A 21,333-nucleotide genomic window follows, 5' to 3' on the forward strand; every position below is an offset into this window, starting at 1 on the left:
AACAAAAGCAAACAGGTGAAGAAGGTGTAGCGGTGTTTGACTCCTCCACTGCTCTGATGCTGCTGGATGTGCTGCTGCTGTGCGCTGAGGAGAGAGGGTGGAGTGTGTGTGTGTGTGTGTGTGTGTGTGTGTGTGTGTGTGTGTGTGTGTGTGTGTGTGTGTGTGTGTGTGTGTGTGTGTGTGTGTGTGTGTGTAGATAGGGAGGACCTGTCATGTGCAGCAAGTACAAGCAGCCAGCAGAAAAACAAAACAAAAACTATTTTTTTCCTCTGAGGTATCTTTTGTGCTGTAATGGCAGGTGAGGTCCAGCAGGTGTCCTCAGTTGATATCATCATTATGTTTGACAAAAGGGTGTGGACGGACATCCTGAGGTATTTAAAAACGCAATCACGTATTTAAAAACGCAATCACATGTTCACAATACAAATATGTTTGAAGGCCCGTGTTGGGAGTACACACGCTGCAGACATTATTCCAACTGTAACCTGATGTAACTCAATGACTTTTAGGAACACCTTTATGTTAAAACTACTGGTTAGTTGCTGATCAGTCCAGAAAGAAGAGATAAACAAAAACGTCTGGAAACCAGACCTTGACAGAAGCTGGGAAGTCTCTGAGGCTTTATAACTGCGGATGATGAATACAATATGAGTTATGCTGCTGGCTGATTGTGTAATTTGGTTTAAAACACGAGAACTTTATCAAAAATGTTTGGCTTATGACCTCGAAATGGTGTGATAAGGGATGGGATTTGATCAACAATAACCATATTACTTATTTGATTAATAAAGAAAAGAATCATCAGCTGCAGGTTAACAACCCAGTAAAAACTGGCTGCTGTATGCCAGTGACTCACATTTCTGTATGACAGATTTTACATTTACATAAAATAAAATAAACATATTCGGCACAACAGTTTGTGGAAGCTGCTCTTTATTTGTAAAAGAAAGAAAAGACTTCAGTCATTGTCTGCTACACGTTCTAATTACATAAAGAAAATATCTGCGGAGACAAACGCAGAGAATATCCTGAATCAAACTTAGGTAGAGTCAAATTTGATTGAATTGCTTTCATATTTCATACATCTTTCACTTTTGAACTCAAAGAACAGTCAGTTTTTATATACACACAGAGCGCCGATCAACAGTGCTCCTCCGCTCCACCCTGGTCCTCTGGATCTTTTATACAATTAATTTACATCAAATCTGTGACCCTTTTCCCCCGTTAGCGTAGCGATGGCTAACCAACAAGCAGACACACTCCATCCTGTCACCCCGCCCCCACCCACTTCCACTGAGGAACGATAGTGTGGAAAGATGTGTGCAACATGAAGACAACTCGTTCACATTCAGAGTAAAGGCAGCCTTGAATACGGTCAGTGAGTTAATGGCATGCCAAGCTTAAAGCAAATGGAGCCCAGTGTGACGTTCAGATTCGTGGATTACGTGTTTTTCAACTAGACAGGAAACAATCCATTGCAAAAAACCCTAGGCACAGAATCGAATATATGCTGCTGACTGACTCATACTCTAACCCCTGCACTTTGAGTACAATGGAGATTGTGAAATCTTTCATCTAGTAAAAAGGTTTCTTAACACAAAACTCATAGAATATTTAGTGCTCTATCATTCCGCTTAATAGGTGTAATTTATATAATAGGTTTTTTTTAACTCTACCTCTCAATGATAGTCTGAGATCCTTGTTTAATGCTGAAGCACTCCCACAGCTGTTCAATGATAGATTTTACATTATTTTTTCCCCCCATTCTTAAACCAATAATCATAAATAAATACAAACAACACACGAGGAATGTCTACTGTAAACACGGTAAAAAAGACAAAAACTAAAACAGGTGTAAACGCCATTAGCATCACTACTTAGTGACAGTTAAATAACTGTAGAGAGTGGATGGCTGATGATCGGACCCCCTCCGCGCTGAACATCAAGCCTTTACATCCAACCACAGTATTTCCAAATACATAACATCAAAGTTTCTCAGCACCCATATCTATCTTTACAGAATACACTGTAAAATGGATAAGGAATCCTCTTTAAGGGGGTTTAGACAGCAGCATCACTCCACGTCTCGGACAAGTTACAGAATAATGGGTGTGAGCTACCGCCAAACGTCACTGGGACATGGTTACCATGGTTTCTGACAGTCGTTGCACCATTGTGTTCTTGACATGTCTGTATTTGGGGAGTGTGTGAATGTTTCGCTGTAGAGTTAGACTGCAACGAGGACAAAGCTTTGCTGCTAAGTGCTTCATCTTCCGAGAGACACTTTTTCTTCATTACATGAACTGCATCTGCAAGAAAGGTAACACACATTCTTAGTAAATTGCTTAAATGAGAATAGAAATTATCAATAAGGTAATTGACTGTTTGCAAAACCCTTCCCCAGAACAGCAATAGCTTATATGTATAATACAATAGCAGGTGTGGTAAGCCCTGGATTTGTGTTGAGGTGCTGTTTATCTGGCTGTTCCTTGGCAGGTCTGGTTCTCCTTGGCTTCTTAAAACCAAAGATATGAGAACATGTGTTGCTCTCTGAGAGAATTAAAGAGCAGGAACATTTAGAATCAGTGCATCATCTAATTGGCTCTTCTGACAGGCCTATATACCACCATCAAACAACCTTATCAAAAAATATAAGAAAATTATTATTATTATTATAAACACTTTTTAAACCAAAGACTTCTGTGAGCGTAAGCCCATGGCCTTTAACATGATATCATGCAAACATTATTGTGCTAATTTAAGAAAATGTTTTCCCTTGTTTTAAAAAGGAGTCAGCTGAAAATATTAAAAGTCAGCCAGAGAGACCACATTTTAAACCAACCCATAGAGCTAATGTCAACTTAATTACCACTATTGAAGCAATAGCGGCTCAACATTAATCTACAACAATTTTCTCTCGACGACATTTGTGTTTCATGGTTTTTAAAATATAATTTTTGTAGACAACACTGCCTAATGATAACTTGCAGGACAGAGCTAAGCAAACAGTCAACTGGTTAAACTCAGCAGTGGCTGCAAGCTTCAGTTGACACAGGTTGGAGCAATACGTGATGACAGTGCAGGGGCAAAGGGTTAGAATGAGTCTAGCTATGTTAAAGACACATTACATCCATTAAAAAACAGCAAGCAACAAGGGTCAAAATAAAACAGAAAAAAGAAAAGTAAACATGTAGCTAATCGGATGAGGGAGACATCAAGTATGTTGAAAGAAAGGGGAGTTAGCAGTGAGCGTGCAACACATGCAGGAGCAACCGCTAGCAAAGAGCATGCTGTACCTAAAGAGACGCTCTACAAGAAATCCTTGAGAGAGAGGTGTGCAAACGGGTCCTGTCCAGGGGCTCGGAGGGGGCTCTGGCTGGAAGGACTAGAGGCTGCGGAGGGCTATTTCGGGACCAAATACAGGAAGTAGGAGGACCAGAGGAGAAGTCAGAGTCAGTACAGAGACTGAAGCAGGGATGAGATTAGTTTGGAGAGGCTGTCACGTATGAAAAAAGGGTTAATAAAAAGGAGTACTTTTGGGGGGGGGATCAAGACTGAGATGATTCACAGTTTTGCTCATCATAAGAGTGATGGGTCCATTGTTAAAACTGTCATCATCTTCAGCGGTACTCACACCGACAACAAGGCTTACACGGTGACTAATTACGATACGCGTCACGGCACAATGGATACACCTATTTACTCAACCTGATAACTGCGCAAACAGATACTGACTTCATTGTGCATCAGCTCGGGGGCGTGGTCAGACTGCTGATCACCCACCTGAGCGCTGGACACAGAGCCGAAGGGGTTGGGAGGCCTCATCACCGGCTGGGAGTACATCATGGTGGGGGGGTTCATCATCCCCATAGAGCCCATCTGTTGAGGCTGCGCAGAGATGAGAGGTGTCATGTCAGTGGGGGTGCATTGGCTTAAAAAAAAAATAATGAAGACGCTATGTGTAGAGTTTATAACTGTAAAGGTAGAACACTTTTTGGTGTATTATTTGGTCTGTAGTCTGTCATACAATAGTGAAAATGTATTCAAGACCAAGAATATATATTTAAAGGATGTGTTATATTAATGACTAAGATAACACAAGCACATTTGATGAGTAAACTTCCTTGTTATAAAATACAGATTAATTTAAGCTTCATCTTTGAATTCATAATGTTTCATAAAACCTCTAGAGGGCGCTAAACCCAAACATTTCAAACTCTACACAATGGATTCTCATTCAACAAAACGTACATATACAGTGTTACTGTATAATATTTGAAACTGTTAATCATTATGAAGAATAATCATATCATGCAACGAATAGTGCTGTCTGTGTGCATTCCATACATTACCCCTCAAAAGTGAAATAAATTAAAAAAGACAACCCCGTGTCAGTAAAAGTGGAATAATAATAAACTGAATGTGCTTTAAATAAAATTTGATTTTCGTTACAACAACTTCCAAAAGAGAAAAGTCTCTTGATCCAGTTAAACTCAATCAATTTCAATTCATTCTCGAAACATAAAGGAACAGGTAAATTCATCTGATTCAGCAGCATTTCGGATATTATATTATATAAGAGTTCCTAAAAGCTACTAGATCTACACTGTACATTTCCCAGAATACTGACCATGCCGTATCCCATCATGCCTGTGGGTGTGGTGGCAGGGAAGGCCATGACTGACGATGGCTGAGGTAAAAACAAACAGGGTAGTGAGAACACAAACTAGCAGCATAACAATACATCATCCACCATTATTGGGCAATAAACTGACAGAGCAGCAGAAATGAGGAGCACTACAATTAGAAATCTGTGCGTCACCATGGAAACGGGGTTCCAGGTCGTGGACGGCGCCGCTTTGAGCTGCCAGCCGGTGCCGCCGGTCATCCTCTTCTCCCCCGGCTGAACCCAGTGCATGTCGCTGCAGATTAAGACGACAGTGGATGTTAGCAACAGTTTGTATCTGCCCTAAAAGCACAACGCTGCTGCTGCGTGTGATGCAGAGTGTGTGTGATGCAGAGAGTGTGTGATGCAGAGAGTGTGTGATGCAGAGTGTGTGTGATGCAGAGTGTGTGTGATGCAGAGAGTGTGTGATGCAGAGTGTGTGTGTCTAATTATGTGTGTCTGTTAAAGCCACAGAGCGCTCATCCATTTATTACTTTTTCATCGTGCCGTTTCCAATCCCGAGGTCTGAGAAAAGAAAAAAAGACAGTTCAATGGGAAGGTCTTAGACGTCAATGCCTTAATGAGCATGCACTTTAATTAGAAGAGCTGGAAGCCACAGCATCACACTCACTGCCCACAAGGTTAGCCAGGGAGGAGTCAAGGTCATCTGACACCAGCTTGTCCGGCAGCAGACCGCACGCCTGGCCGGAGCCAGCATGGGTCGGTTTCAGGATGCCGCCAGAAATATCTGACAAGACACAGAGACAATAAACCCAAGTATACTTGTTGGGTTACACGTGTATATCTTCAAAGTGTTTTGTCAGCAGTAGTTTAACTATTAAAAAGGATAGAGATAAGTCCAGGACTATATCACTCTATTCTTGTATTATGTTGTACTTATCAAGATCAGTGATGAGTCTGAGTAAATTGTTCTCATTTGACTTTTTCAAGAATATATTAAAAAAGAAAAACATGAAAAATGCAGAGAATGTTTTGGACCTTTTAGAGTTTTTTCTTTTAAAAAATAATCTGTAAATGCTAAGGACAGAAAAAGCAGACTGCTACATAAACTAAAGGTTCTTTAGTGTTTTGGAAAAGTAGTATAACTTTCACCTTACTGCCGAGCGATTTTAATTTGAGATTCATGTTTACTTGACTTAAAACCATCATATTGCAGTTATTGAATGTAAATCCTCACCATCACAATCGAGGCTGTTGTTGCCTGCGGCTTTGGCTCCAAAGACGGACTCAAAGTCCACCTGGAGTCCTCCAGCCGATTGCTGAGCAGCGGCCTGCGGCGTCGAGTATCCTTCACAAGAGATGGAGACAGCTGCAGTTACAGAGATAAAAAAAAGTGAAAACTGAACATTTGGACTTTGTTTTCTGCACTGGCCCGTGGAGAACAGTGTCCATAGATGCAACGGTAGAAACTGGTTTACCCTCAGGAATTTGTAATATCTGATTTTGCATGATTTTTTTTATTTCACTCAGGCCTTTACTTAATAGCACCTTGAAATCTGTAAAAGTGAAATCCTTGTCCTCAAAAAACATTAAAGCTTCCATTTAAAAATATATATATATATTATTTTGACTCAAATGTTGTCTGAATGGAAGTTCCAAATGTAAGACGAAGTTTGAATGTAGTGTGGTTATTTTAAACCATTTCTAAACCATTTTTACAGAACAATTGAACAGAGAGCTGAGTGCTACCGCTTTCTCCACAGAATAGCAAAATAAATCTGTGGCCGAGTGCGCCGCAGAGCCTTCAGTACCTCTGAATAGACCTGCTACAGAGGGCTCAGTGGGGAAGGGAGCCTGGTGTGGGAGGTGCTGAGCAATGGACACTGGACCACAGAAGGAGTCTGACACGCCACAGGAAGCAGGACGAGATAGACAAAGAAGAAAGAGAGGAGAAGAAAAAGAGCAAAAGGAAAAAGCATTTCAAGACCAGGCCAAAGAGACAGGTGGGAAATGACAGCAGTACAGGCAGAAAGAAGACAGATAACATGATTGTAGTTGTTCAGTTCTGAGTGTTTTAAGTACAGCTTAAGATTAATAGAAGGATACAATAGTGTAGAAAAGTTTTGTAGCTACCAAAAGGGGGGGATTAAAGGAATAGTCTGACATTTTGGGAAACTTCCTGCTGAGAGTTGGATAAATAGAGCAGTGAAAAACAATCAAATACAAAATAAAAACCTCTCCTTTTGGTTTCAGAGCAGAAATAAAGGTGTGGAGTCGCAGACAAACACACATATACGAAGGTTATCAATCTTCTCCAGGCTAGAGGACAAATCATTGTATTTCCCAAAATATCAAACTTTTTCTAGTCTATGACCACATTTCTACTGTTTCTATCTAAATAGGAGCCCTGAGGGGAGTGCATGGGACCCTATGTTTGCCAGGGCTCAGGAAACATAGGCTGGGATGGAGAGCCATCATAGTACCTGAGATTGAGTGTTCTATCCGAACTGTGCGTTTGTAATTGGTTGAAACGGATGAGTTTGTGTCAATAAAGGGATTGTAACGATCTGGAGAATCGGTAAAAGAAGAACAGGTTTTAACTTAAAAGCTCTAAGGCATGATTGTATAACAATGCAACACCAAACTTAATTTGAATAGAGGATGGAAGGCAAAGCGAAATGGGTGTAGGGCCTCTAAACATAGCTGGAGCTTGGTATGAACTGCAATGAGGATTGCTTTGAAGACAGATAAAAGAAGATCAATTAAGAGACAGAAAATCAACAGTCAGCACAGTAAGCATGCAGGCTAGTCATGCTTTTTAAGTGGCAACAGAGAAATGAACAAGAGCGACAAGAAGACTTTTGAGGAGAAACAAAATGATTCATTACCACCAAACATTTCATGACCAGATGTCCTAGAGGGAAAGCTAACACCGTCTGAAGACACGACAGGCAAGTGAGTGGCTTCGACAACGATTTTTGAGAGGAAAGGGTTAAGGTTTGGCATGGATTCATCTCCAGCTTCTGCAGAGGTGAAAGGATCTAGGCAGGCAGAGGAAAGAGAGACAGAGAAAAAAGACAGACAAAAAGAGTGGAGAGGAAGAGGGGGGAATCAGAGTCAGACAACAAGAGAAGGACAGCATGCAGAAAAGACCCAGAATGTTGAAACATAGATGTTGGAGGTGCTGAGAGGCCGCTGTGTACCTGCCCACGCTGTAGCCACTGGAAGCCCTGAGGAGCCCGACTGCATGGAGGCCTGGAAGGCCTGCAGGTCAAAGAGGTCGCTCTCCATCTTCACTGCACTGCAGAGGGGAAAGAAAACCAATGTTTAACAATGTTAAAAAGAGACCCCCTTTCTCATGTGAAAAAACAACTAAAAAGGTAGCCAAAATAACAATGTTAAAGTCCTGATTCAAAGGTTGGATTCAAACATACCCTTTTCGTCTTAAAATACACTTCTCTATATTTATAGATGCGAACACGGTGTATGTGGTGTTTTTTTTCTGCCTATTTGTTTAAGATGTTACTCTTTATTTCATAGCTGTTGTGTTCCACATGCACTGCCATGAAGATTGATTCTTTTTTACATTTTGTTTGTACAAGATAGGGTTTTGTTATTGGACGGAAAATATTGGTAGTTTTTGGGAAAATAAGGGAAAATGGCATGAACTAAAACTGTTAGTTCAGTGAAAGAGAGAACATTGAATTCTGAAGGTGTAGTTTTTATTTTTTACATAAATGACAGGTGTTGTTATTTGTTTATTTATTAGACTAAAAAAAAGGTTTAAGGATTTTAAATGACCTTCCATGAAGAGTATGAACAGACAATACACATCTATATAGAGACCTTTTCTAAGTTATCTAAAGTGGATGAATGTTAAGGGACTAGATAATTGCAGCATTGATATAAAATAGTGGGAAAAGAACATAACTAATATATATCCTGTCGATGTACACGTACCCGTTGGAGCAGCTGGGCGTGGAGAAGAGGTCGATGGCTGGTGCTGTGCTGATGGTGCCCCCGGTGGTGGAGACGGGCGATGTGTCTGTGGTGGCGAAGGAGGGCCTCTTGGAGAGCTCTTTGAGCCTCTGTTCCTGAGTGAAGAGAAACTTTCATTCAAACATACAAGCAACAACTGGGAATATTAAAGTGCAAAGGTGTTGTTTTTAAAACAGAAAGTCCACCTTCAGAGCTTTGAGTCGAGCCTGTTCCTCTTCCAGAGCCGCCTGCTTCTCCCGCTCGTCCACTTTAGTGAAAGACATGCCTGTGCTGGCCAGCGATGACACTGCGTTTGACAGAGTGCTGGCCCTGGAGGAAAGAGACACAAATGTACTCTGCATTAAATTGGTTTATTCTTTTTTATATTATACATTTGTATCTGTGCACCTTTCTCAAATTGCTTTACTTTTGACATACCGTCATATTTTCAGCTCGTGCGAATGCTTTCTATACAAATCGTAGTCAAAATAAAACTTGACTAAAAGACTGACTTGATTCAGCACAATCTAATCAAACGTTATATCTCTGAGCAATATAAATTGGAAGACAGATTTGAGGAAGAGGAGAGAGGAGTTTAATGTACCTGCTGGCAGCCGTGGAGTCTTTGACCTTCTTGCCCTCTAAAGAGGCCAAGTGCTGCTCCAGAGCTTCCAGAAGGCTACTGGGAGCCTGCCGTGACAGAAAACACACAATCAGCAAGTTCCTAAGACGTAGGAGATGTAGTCTACGTGGACATCCAGACCATAAAGGACAGTGGTGGGCAACCACGATGGAGCAAAAACATCCCACACCATGAATTACACCAAACAGCCAATTTATGCCTTTGATTAGGAGGTTGAATTTGGGCCAGAAAAACTAGCTTTGGGCTAACAGTTACCCACCACTGATAGATGACTGCATTCCAGCCAAAAAGCTACTTTGGATGAGAGTCACATCTACGTGGGATGACGTACTGCAGCACGACTCTTCAACAGCCGGGGCGTTGTTGAATCGGCCGTGTCTAAGTACAACGGGGCAGCCACTCTACAGGAGATGAGCTACACTGGTTTACACCTCAATAACGTGACCAAAGTGAACAGAAATTTACCACAGCGAGGGTTTTTTCCTTCAACTTTGTTTCACCACGATGTAGGAGACAGAGTCAGAGCAGAGGCATGCAGAAAGACAACACTGAAGCAAGTCACGGACATAGAAGAAGAGTGAAATGATAGTACTTACACAAACTGTGAACTAAAGTGGAAAGATAAGGGGGAGAATACAGAATATAAAGGTGGTGACAGTCAGAGGGGGGGATGCATTTTGGCTGCAGTTCTCCGGGGTAACATGTTTCTGTTAAATTGGTTCCCCATAGCACAACAGTATGTGCACTTCATCTAACTGTCACTGTGCAGATTTACTGAGTGGAATGCAATTACTTTAAAACACTTATTGGAACAACACCTTTATTTACTGTAGAAAGAAGGAGAAGAAGAAGGATAGGGCAAGAAGAAAAGGAGAAGAAGAAGAAGAAGAAGGACAAGAAACAGGAGAAGAAGAGCACCTCCTTTGGCAAACATGCGCTTGAGAAGGAAATCATGCAAAGTGTCTTATTTGAATAACTTTCTGTGTCTTGTGCACTAAACTCTCGTTCAATCAAAACAACGCCGGTGATAATAACAGAGCAGTTAGAGCTCAAAATAAGAGGAAGAGAGCAAGGAAAGACTTCCTATTAAGAGCGAAAAAGCTATCTTCTCAGATTTTTCTCAAGGCTCGGTGCTTACCTGTGAAAGGTCTGGGATATCTCCTCGATCAATGCCCACCTGCTGTTGGACGAGAAAAAGAATTACAATCACGTCCCTGCAGCATTAAGGCATTTCACTGAACAAAAAACATCTTCAATAAGAGCAGAAAAGGCGTTTCTGTAAAAAAAAAAAAAAAAACATTAAGTTCTTGTTACCTCTGCTACTTTGAGGAACTCTGATATCCGGGTCATTCGGGTGAGAAACTTCTTGTAAATGTCCAAACCTTCTTTACATTGAGTCTTCTTCATGTCAAAGTATTTCTCTATTTAGTGAAAAGAATAATTTTGGATGAGCAACCACAAAGAATTGGGCAGAAAATGAAGAGAAAAGGTGAAAGTGGTCTTACCGAGCAGGTTGATGATGCCTTCATTGTAAGCAGCGAAGAGCCTGATGGAGTCTTTGAAGAGCAGCATGAAGGCTGCATTGATGACTCCATTAGTCAGCTCGTTGGCATTGACCTGAGGGAAAGCAGTGGTTTATCTTAGAGCTCCCCCACAGCGATGTGTTGACATGGATAAACAAACGACAGTAATGCATCTGCCTCAGTTTGCAGCAGCCTCTTCCAGCTGCTTTTTACTACACGAGCTGCAGCGCTGCGGGGGGCTTCACCTCAAACTCACATTGAAATCGAGGAGGGCATCCATCTGGTTCTGAATAATTGGGATGGTCTTCAGCAGCTTCTCTGTGTTCATGGTCCTCATTACGCCGTCCACTCTGTGCGGACAAAGCAAGGGTCGGAGCAGGAGAGGGAAGAGAGGGGGAAGGTGGGGGGGGGGGGGGGGGAGACAGAGAGAGAGAGATGAGCAAACAGCTCCTAAAAAACAGACTGAATGTATTTCATTGTTATGACAGATGTCATGCTTAAACCCAAAAGATATTCAGTGTACAATCATACTTATAAGTAATAATAATACAAAAAACAGCTTTGAAGATATCTGGAATCTTGTAATTGGTTTATTTCTGAATGTTTTAGACTACATAAAATACTTCAGATGTTTAGCAATAAAGATTATGATAGTTTGTTGCAGACTAAATAACATTCTTCTTTCAGATATATTACAAAAGTAAATATTTTGACAGCTTAATATTGTAGAATAGAAAATAAATATAAAAAATAAATATAAAAAATAAAAGGTCCTTACCCGCGTTTAACTTTTGTGAAGTCAAAGGCGACCTGTCTGTATGAAACAGCTTTCTCGTTCAGATATCGACTATACCTCCTGATAAATGTGGACATGTCATAACCTGCAATGAAACACAGAAGGAAAATGTACTTTAAGAAACAGAGCATCATTTCAGAATAACTTAGAACTACGATCAACAACAGCCAGAATCAAATTGTTACCTTGTAGCCCACTTTTGTCCAGAAAGTTACTGAGGTTGAATAATGTATTCCTTGAGGCCAAGTACTGGACAAACCGCTGTGAGGAAGGGGAGACAGGTTAAAAAAACAACACCACACTCCTAATAGGTAACACATTAACGGTGAAATGGTCTGCCCGTGCATGCTGAGGAGCGTCACCTCGTTGCCATAGACCATGAGGTGCTGTGTGGTGATGAGAGACTTAAACACCACCACCCAGCTGGTGTTGGTGGTCCGCTCAAACAGAGAGTCCGCCAGCTGGGGGATGTTCACGTTCATCTCGTTGGTGCAGTGGATCAAATCTGAAACAAAACAACAAGTTTCCGTTAAACATAATATGTGTAACTATCAAAAATAAACGTTTTATTTTCCAAGGCTGAAAAAAAAGAAAAGTCCATCAAAAGAAAATGCTCTTCTCCAATATACTGTGCTTTATCCTTCCATTGTTTTGAATATAACGGCAGCAATACATATTTTATTATGATAAGACAATTGTTGTCCATTATTGCGCAAATATTTGGATAATTGTTAAGTCTTGATAATAGTAAAATTACAATTTGTGTAAAAAACAACCGCTTAAATATAATCCGTTATTGTGTGAGAAAACTGTGAAAATATCATTGCACAATCGATAGTGTGTTGATTTAGGGATATTTGATATTTAGTTCTATATATAGATATTTGATATTTAGTAATATCAAATACCCTTGTATTAATATCATTATATTGGTTGGAGGTGACAGAAGGAGAAGAGAGAGACACACACACACACACACACACACACACACACACACACACACACACACACACACACACACACACACACACACACACACACACACACACACACACACACACACACACACACACACACACACACACACACACACACACACACACACACACACACACACACACACACACACACACACACACACACACACACACACACACACACACACACACACACACACACACACACACACACACACACACACACACACACACACACAGAATTGTCAAAAGGCCTCACGATGAGTTAGTGAACAGACAACCTGCTGCCTACGATGAAAAGTAAAAAGCGACCACAGATGCACCATTTCATTTTTGGATGTCTGAGACAAAAACAGTCTCCGATGTGACTCACACTTAACTCCTCCACAACAGGTCATTATGTGAAGTTTGGTCACCTGTTAGCAGCGTTCGCAAAATATCAAAAGTTGCAAAACACACTGCTGCTAATTCCTATATTTAAGTGGATACTTTTCAAAGAGAGGTTTGGTCAAGTTAAAACTGAAAATAGATTACAAATTGATCTCCAAATAAAATATAAACATAAAATCTTGACACAATAACTTAGATATTCAATTGATTGTTTAAGTTATGTCTCAAGCATTCTCTGGGCTTTGCAGATGTTCTCCACCTAATACCATTCTAAATGAAGTATCAAATGTTCATATCTTATTTATTCAGTTGTATTCCCTCTATATACCCCCCTGAAAAGCTCTGTAGAATGTATAATTGAAGTTGGTTATTCATTTACATTTTAAATTACCCAAAATAGCAAAGATATTAATGCTGACTTTTTGCTGGCATGTAATATTCTAGAATAGATGCTTGATTGCCAAATCTATTAGTCAATTATTGACTGTTAATACATCTCATTGTTAGTCACAATAATTACCTTGTAGACCTGAGTTACAATTACAGAATAATTCTACTCAAAATACCCTAAAATAACAGTATGTTAAGCAAGACGTTTTCTACATAGAATTAGCATAATAACCATAGAACCATCACCGATGCAATCAGGGACCCCTGAAGCAGAAGGAGACACTGATAGCATTCATTTCTATTGTTAATGGCATGAAAACATCCTTTTAACAGAGCAAGGTAAAGTGCAGGACATTAAGATGTAAATCATACATTTTCTGCCCAACTTCCTCTGCAAACATGTTCACCCTACATCCATGTGCTGCTTGAGTGATGTTAGTCAAAGTGAGAATAACCCTGCCATTCACAGCAGCGATCAGACTGACGGGGTAATTGGGCCTCCCTTACTGTCCTATATTTGACTTTTCAAAGGCGGGGGACTTTAAGTAGGACAGGATAACCTTCCAGAGAAGCAGCAGCAGTTAGCATGGGTGGCTGAGCTGCCCACAGAAGAAGATGATGAAGAGGAGATGAGTACGAGTAAGGAGGAGGAATATGGGGGAGGAGGATAAACTGACAGCACTGTCATGTAACAATCAGCCACTAAATATTCACTGTGGTTAACATTAATGATTCTAATTCATTCATGTAACAATCATGAAGGAGCATGACGCTGCTGAACAGTGTTAATCACCATTAGGGTGGGATATATGTTGGGAGTAAATATATAATCACTAAAAACTAACTCAGGATAACCTTAAAAATGTGTTCATTTGCCCATTACTTCTACAGATTTCTGATGTAGTAATGTTTCAGTATTGGCAGCAAGATAGTTTAGGCAGGTATCGTAATTGTATCAATCCTAATGTTCTAAATAATCACTCTATAAACTTATTTTTTGGCCCAGAAGCACTAAATAACTATGTGGAGGACGAGGTATCCAACCCTAATACTGTCTGTTATAGTACAAGACATGTTTGTTGCTTTGATTTTCAAAAGTTGCCAATAATAAAAAAAAAAAAACTAAAATCCTAAAATAGATCCAGTCACTGTTTTACTTGTGCAAAGTCAAAACACGGTCAAAACAACAGAGGAGAACAAGCAATGATGATGATTGTGATCTGCATGGTTGCGAGTGAATTAAGTGTTGTTACAGAGAGGAACAAAGTAAGAGATCAGGCCAGAACAGAATAAAAACAACTGTCATCAAATGTCAGATTAATAATCTGGTTTATTTAAAGGGTTCCCTGTATAGACCTGTATAGACAACTCCACAAATCAACAGGTGGGGATAACACTCCAATTTCATTCCATGAAATAAAACTAATTTAAAGTCTATTTTCTTATCGGACTGCTTATGATGGCATATATTTGACTATTGATAACTTTGGCTTCTAGTTAGGTAAGAAAAAGAGTTGTAGGAAATTGTAAAAAGTATAATACCTTAAGTCCCAAAAACTCATGTATCCTACAGTAGTTTAACTACAATCAAAAAGCTAAAGTCTTCCATCAAGCAAAAAGGACAAATATGACCTTGTTCCAACTTCTCAAATCTAATGACTTTTTGCTTTTCTTTGCATTATGTTATTGTAAACTCAATATCTTTAGGTTTTAGACCTTTGCTAAGACAGAATCAATAACTTTAATGCATTAGCTTGACCATCGTCTCAAAACAGTTCCTGCAAAACTGCTTAGGATAGGACAACATTTAAGACTATGATACAACCATATTTATATCCAGCCATAATTGTGCATACTGCAAGTATGATCTCTAAACTTAGGCTTTTCCCCATCTCTTTCTCCCCTCATTTAAAGTATTGATAATGCTCTAATAAAAAAAGGCATGCAATTGCCATATATAATAATTACATATTAGGGAACACTTAGGGAAAACTCTACTATCATGTCAGAAGGGACATAACAAAGTAATCCATCTTAATGTATACACTATAAATCAAATAGTCCAGACACCTTCATGTTTCAACATTAAACAAGATGATACTGTGTTCATACTGTATCTAAACAGATTATACTGTATACTGAGACACGTCAGTCACATTGGATATTTGAGTCTCACTCTGCCAACTTTTGCTCATCTCACCTCAGGGGAGTGAGCCTGAGCAGCACAACAGGTGTGGCACCAGCAACTTTTAACATTAAGCCAAAAATATTCAGCAAGTAACCATTACTTATGACCAGTTAACTCATCATTATCTTCGATTCCTCTCCACTGATCATGACAATGAGCCTGGATTCAGCACACACTTTTTCCTGCACTGTTACTGAACTCTTATGATGACGCAGGACATTTTATCAAAAAACTCTTTCATTGCTGCCATCATGCATTTGCAAGTGCAGATCAATATGCAGAAAATCTACCCACTGCCTGCCTAAGTACAGAAGAACAGTGACTCCTCTTTCTAGGAGTGCATCACACTAATGGTCACACGAGGATTTCAGCTATTGTGCTTACGTCAGGGTACAAGCAGAAGTGTTGGACTTCCTGAGTAAAGGAAAAAAGGAAACTCACAAACCTCAGCTAAAAACTCAGATTTATAGTGTCTTACACATCATGATAACTCCATGAGAAACACCAGGTTTTTACTCAATCACTTCACCCTGTAGCCTGCAAGAGACACTTGTCCAGCTGCAGGTGCACCAAGATGGGAGATGAAATTGGACTCCAGTAAATGTTCATATCAGGGCCTGTGAGAGTCAGGGGCCCACTAGCTTACACCGATTTACCTTTTTCCTTTAAGATGCAGCTCAATAAATATTCATCCAATGTATCTGAAACGCAGGCTAAACATTTAAGATACAAATCAATGAGTAGACATGGGAATGACACGAGAAAAGGGGTGAACAAAACCAGAGCCAGATAAGCTAGTCTGACAGCTATTTGTGACAAAAAATTAAAAGAAACCCATTTGTAAGGCTTAATAAAAGGGACACTACGTCTTTCAACCCGTTTTAATTATGTAGAGCACTATGTCAACAAGGCCTGTGCGCGATGTTATAACAATATAATCTCCCTGACATGAGCAATTTAGCATGTAGCATCGCTTAGGCTTTGAGGCCTGGTAGCTCCTCCACCGCCATAACTCAGACAGCTGAAGCGGCGTTTCCGCTCAGCCTGCGGTGATTTAACACTGGTGTGCTGTAAAGTTGGGAAAAAAAGGATACTCACAATCCAAATGTTTCTTTTTCGGGCCCATTACTTCGTGAGTGGTTGCCTTGCATACTGTTTTTGACACGGCGGATCCCGTTACACTGTGCTGGGCTGCAGTTATCCTGTCCGTAATGCTCTGCCCCGACATCTTCACTCACTCAATGCAACAAAAGACTTTAGAATTGTTGTTTGAATTTGTATCTTCGGGTGTGAGCTTTTAAAGGGGAAAAAAATAAAATAAAACCTCCACCTCCTCCGCAACCTTGCCGGACCCCCTTTCCCACCTAGGTGGAATAAAAAAATCAAAACTAGGCTATGGCAGACGCGGACCAGGGGAGGGCGGAATAAAGAGAAGCGGAATCCGATAACAACAACAATCAGAAATTGTTATATTGTTTCTTCTTTCTGACGCTCCGTCAGTCAGATTTCAGGGATGCCGTGATTGCAAGGTCCACTCGCTGACTCATCCGACCCGGGTCTCTGTGTCGCTCTCATCCCGATGTGGCACGCCGGATCCCTGCGTCTCTCCTCCTGCCTGCCTGCCTCCGCCGCTCCGCCAGTCGTCGCCGCCGCTTCTCCTCCTCCTGCCGCTGCTCCGCCGTAAAGCGCTGAGAAATAAAAAAGACCGAGGAGGAGGCGAAATGGCGGGCCTGCTTTGCTCTCTCTGCCGAGCTCTGAGGATGAAAACCTGGCTGAACACACGACACACGCCGCCCCTGCAGAGCCTGAATCAGATGTTACGTTGCTGAGCTCCCATAATGTCTGCTGTGGTGCAGGTGTACAGCAACTGACCGCAGGCCAGCTGGGGAGGAGGGAGGGGGTACAAATGCTCAGTCAGAGGCCTGGAGGAGAGGGTGAAGCCTGCACGGATCAGTGGGGAATGGACATGACAAAGTAAGGCTGCAACAGGCGTGTCACAGTGAACACATGACAGTTTGGGGATTTTTCAAACTATATTTATAGACATTATTTTTATCTTGTCATAGCTCACGTAAAATCACTAATATAATATCGTAATAAAGAGTTGTGATATTGTGTTAAACAGGAGCCATTTAAAATGACCACACCTGATAGTTCTCACCATAAATTAATTGACTTTTACATTTCTATTTACATGTGACATGTTTACAGCCTTTTGTTATAGAAGCTACTTTTACATCCTGCTGCGACAATAGTTCAGAAAGAAATAAACCCTGCACAAAAACACAATGTAGTGCTAGCGGAAACTGTGTGGTTGAACAACTATCATGAATCAACCATGATGAATTAAAACTCTTCTGACGATATTTCACATGTTCTTCTATAGGCTAATAATCAAAAAGTGAGTGTCGCTGGCTTTGAATGAACTAGAACGTTCATTAATATTATATATTGACACTTCTTATGCTCATCTATAAGATATATACATAGACATAGGCCTACCTTTGACATAATACAGTGATTTTCAAAATGCAATACAAGAGATATCAGGCATTTGTTGTGACTATAAAATATGACAAAGCTTTTTTTGTTATATAGTCAATTAAGAATAACTATGGTGGCCCTGAAGTGCAAGTCAAAACAGCATTTCAGGAAACACCACAGCATTTCAGAAAATGCTACAGCATTTCACAAAACACCACAGCATTTCACAAAACACCATAGCATTTGAGAAAACCCCACAGCATTTCTTCTTCTTCTTTTTTTTTTTTCTTTAATGGCGAATTGCTTCCACTTGGAGCATATATCGCCACCTACTGTTGATTTATTAAATGCCCACAGCATTTCACAAAACACTACAGCATTTGAGAAAACACCACAGCATTTCACAAAACGCCACAGCATTTCACAAAACACCACAGCATTTCACATCGGACGGAAAGGGTATTCCTTTAGGGAGAACACTTCTTGTTTGTGATTGGACAGAGCCAGCCAGAGAAGCATTGCTGTGATTGATTGTTTTTGCTGCCAGTCAAGAAATGACGCTTCGTGATTGGTCAGCACCCGACAGTGCAACATGTCCCGAAACATCAGCCGTTAGCTGTTAGCACACAGAGCTCACAGCTCCTCATATCTGTTCAGAAACTGGACAAAAGTTAAACATGAACAAACCACAGACCGTCTATGTCATGGTGAATACAGTCGCTGCTTTATTTATGTCTGTATGCCGTTGTTGTGAGTTTGGACAGAGCAGCTACAGTTGGTTTATCCTGATCGATCCGAACTCCATTCAGAAAACACGCATTTTAAAAGATTTTTCGCCTGCCGTCTTGTCTGCACACTTGTTGTCACAGCATTTAATTCATGTTTTTTACGAACCGGTATCAGTATGTTGTTACTTCGGCATCATTTTTGAAACGTGTTTTACAATTAAATCACGTTAAAATATGTTAATTTTGTTGTAGTTGGTATCTACCAAAGTATTTGCATGGATATAAGCCCCGCCCCCTCTCCAGTGCGTCTTGTTTGAATGAGAGGAGTACACACAGCTGGCAGCCGCGGTGAAACCTGAAACTCGAGCGATTAGAGCGATGCGAATATTCGGGGCTTATATCCATGTAAATACTATAGTAGACTAAAACAAAATGAACATATTTTACCGTGATTTAATTGTAATACACGTTTCAAAATGATTCCGAAGTAACAACATACTGATACCAGTTAGTAAACTCCATGAATTAATGCTATGACAAGTCTGCAGACAAGACGGCAGGCGAAAAACCTTTTAAAATGCGTGTTTTCTGAATGGAGATCGGATCAACCCGGATAAACTAACCTGTTGCTGCTCTGTCCAAACTCACAACAACGGCATACAGACATAAATAAAGCAGCGACTGTATTCACCATGATAGACAGTCTGTGGTGTGTTCATGTTTAACTTTTGTCCAGTTTCTTAACAGATATGAGGAGCTGTGAGCTCTGTGTGTGTGCTAACAGCTAACGGCTAACGGGACATGTTGCGCTGTCGGATGCTGACCAATTGCGAAGCGTCATTTCTTGACTGGCAGCAAAAACAACCAATCACAGCAACAAACAGTGATGCAAATGAGTCGCTGTTCGGCGCCTCCCGCTTTTTTAACGCTGCTTTGGGTGACTTGTGTCCGTCGTTAGTCCGTCCGACTGACGGACAACTTCTCACTTCAAAAAAGAAAAAGAAATCTAGATCGCAAAATAATTAAACAAGCGAGTGCCTGTTTTTCCTGGCCAAGGACAGGTTCCTTGAACTCAACACGAGCGTAACGTGTCTTCACGTGGTTATTTCTCGTCTGAAAGGAATGTAGACTAGACTAGAGTGCTTACGGAGAGCACCGGAACGCCGCTCCAGCTCTTTAAATATTGCAGTGCCCATAAGGAGCCGTACACATGCCGCAGTGTTTGCGTGGCTGTTTCTTTAGTTGTAAGCACAGTGGCGATCTGTTGTTATTAGCATCTGGTTAGCTAGCTATGCTAACGAATTTAAAGAGCTTTTCTATAACCAGGTGGAAGAGAGCTGTCTCCTGAGAGGCTCAAATAACCTCAGCTCAGTGAGGTTAAGGCACACCTTGATATGATCATTATAATTATTAATGAGACATTAGAGACTAAATGAAAAACAGGTATAAAATACTATATGACAGTAACAAAAAAGTTGTTAAAAATAACCAGTGCTTGAATTGGAATAAAAAAGGTGCCAATAATCTAAATCAGCAACTGTTTCAAGTCAATTTATTTGTACAGCCCAAAAACAAGTATTTGGCTCAAAGTCATAGTATATCCTATAATGCTGATGGATTTGTCTCTTTACTGTATATTTTTCGAAATGCTCACTGTACTTACAGAAAAGGACTCGGGGTGCATCTGAGATTTGAGGGGGTGCAGGGGTAAAGTGCTATTTTTATAAATGGAGAGGGGACCTGACACCCTCTGGGGGTCCGGGGACATGCTCCCCCGGGAAGATTTGTTTTTAAATATTGAAGTAAATGCATCAATCTGGTGCACTTTGAGAGCAAAATGAAGAGATATATGGATACCTCTCAACATCCATATGAAACAACTGTAAACAGATTTACTTTTTCTTTATGGATATAAAAGAAAGTAAAGCCTGACTCCTACTGGCGGCTGGTTAAATGACTCCTCGTCCCTGAGTACACTCGCCATCTTTCAGCAGGAAAGGAGAGAGGGAATCCTTGTCCGGCGACAACGCTGTCTTTTCGCACTATTATTAAGCCACGCTAACATTTTCGAAATGCTAACGTCATGTGATGTCTTTTCTGCTCTAGTCTATCGCTGTGGCACGTCACAGATGCGTCATGAGATGCGTCATGAGATGCGTCATGAGATACCGCCGGCGGCTGAGTACCGGCATTTTACTGAGTACCGGCACCTTACCGGTACTCAGTAAGAAGTGCCGGTACCACATGGGTAAAAATCAGAAGTGCCGGTTCTGCGTACCGGTGAGTACCGGCCAATTCAAGCACTGAAAATAACAAGAATAGAGTTTAAAAGGGGAGTGATTTGTAAAATATCCAAAAAGAAAATCTGCTTACAGTTCTGTTTCAAATGGATGTTGAAAGATGTACCCATAGATCTCCTCATGTTGCTCTCAAAGTGCACCAGATTGATGCTTTTAACTTCAATATTTAAAAAAATCTTCCCGGGGGAGCATGCCCCCGGACCCCCCTAGAGGAGGTTAGGTCCCCCCCACTTAAATCTTGTTCACATGGATACTAAATACATTTGCACACATCTTGTGTCCATATCTTTCCACACCGTGCACATGCAT

The 21,333-nt window shown here is 40.7% G+C and overlaps 1 protein-coding gene across 13 annotated transcripts; it reads right to left on the reverse strand.

The window, feature by feature from the left end:
* Positions 1-916: 916 nt before the first annotated feature.
* On the reverse strand, positions 917-17,587 carry picalmb (phosphatidylinositol binding clathrin assembly protein b). 13 transcript variants are annotated; one of them, XM_079674691.1, is made up of 23 exons: positions 16,611-17,583; positions 11,930-12,072; positions 11,753-11,828; positions 11,550-11,652; positions 11,028-11,121; positions 10,754-10,865; positions 10,563-10,669; positions 10,387-10,428; positions 9,210-9,295; positions 8,812-8,935; positions 8,588-8,721; positions 7,831-7,928; positions 7,516-7,668; positions 7,111-7,194; positions 6,439-6,528; positions 5,865-5,996; positions 5,298-5,414; positions 5,161-5,191; positions 4,823-4,922; positions 4,631-4,690; positions 3,784-3,888; positions 3,297-3,402; positions 917-2,309 (listed from the first exon to the last, which is right to left on the reverse strand). In XM_079674691.1, exons 1-22 carry the CDS (start codon positions 16,738-16,740, stop codon positions 3,310-3,312), a joined length of 2,214 nt encoding a protein of 737 aa, XP_079530817.1. In that variant the 5' UTR covers positions 16,741-17,583; the 3' UTR covers positions 917-2,309; positions 3,297-3,309. The 13 variants fall into 13 exon arrangements, with proteins under 13 accessions (XP_079530817.1, XP_079530823.1, XP_079530822.1 ...); XM_079674697.1 differs by having other exon boundaries at positions 5,865-5,975; positions 16,611-17,580; XM_079674696.1 differs by having other exon boundaries at positions 8,588-8,715; positions 16,611-17,577.
* Between the last annotated feature and the right edge of the window lie 3,746 nt (positions 17,588-21,333).

This window comes from Notothenia rossii (genome assembly GCF_949606895.1).
Source record: "Notothenia rossii genome assembly, chromosome: 4".
In the NCBI taxonomy this organism is placed as follows: domain Eukaryota; kingdom Metazoa; phylum Chordata; class Actinopteri; order Perciformes; family Nototheniidae; genus Notothenia; species Notothenia rossii.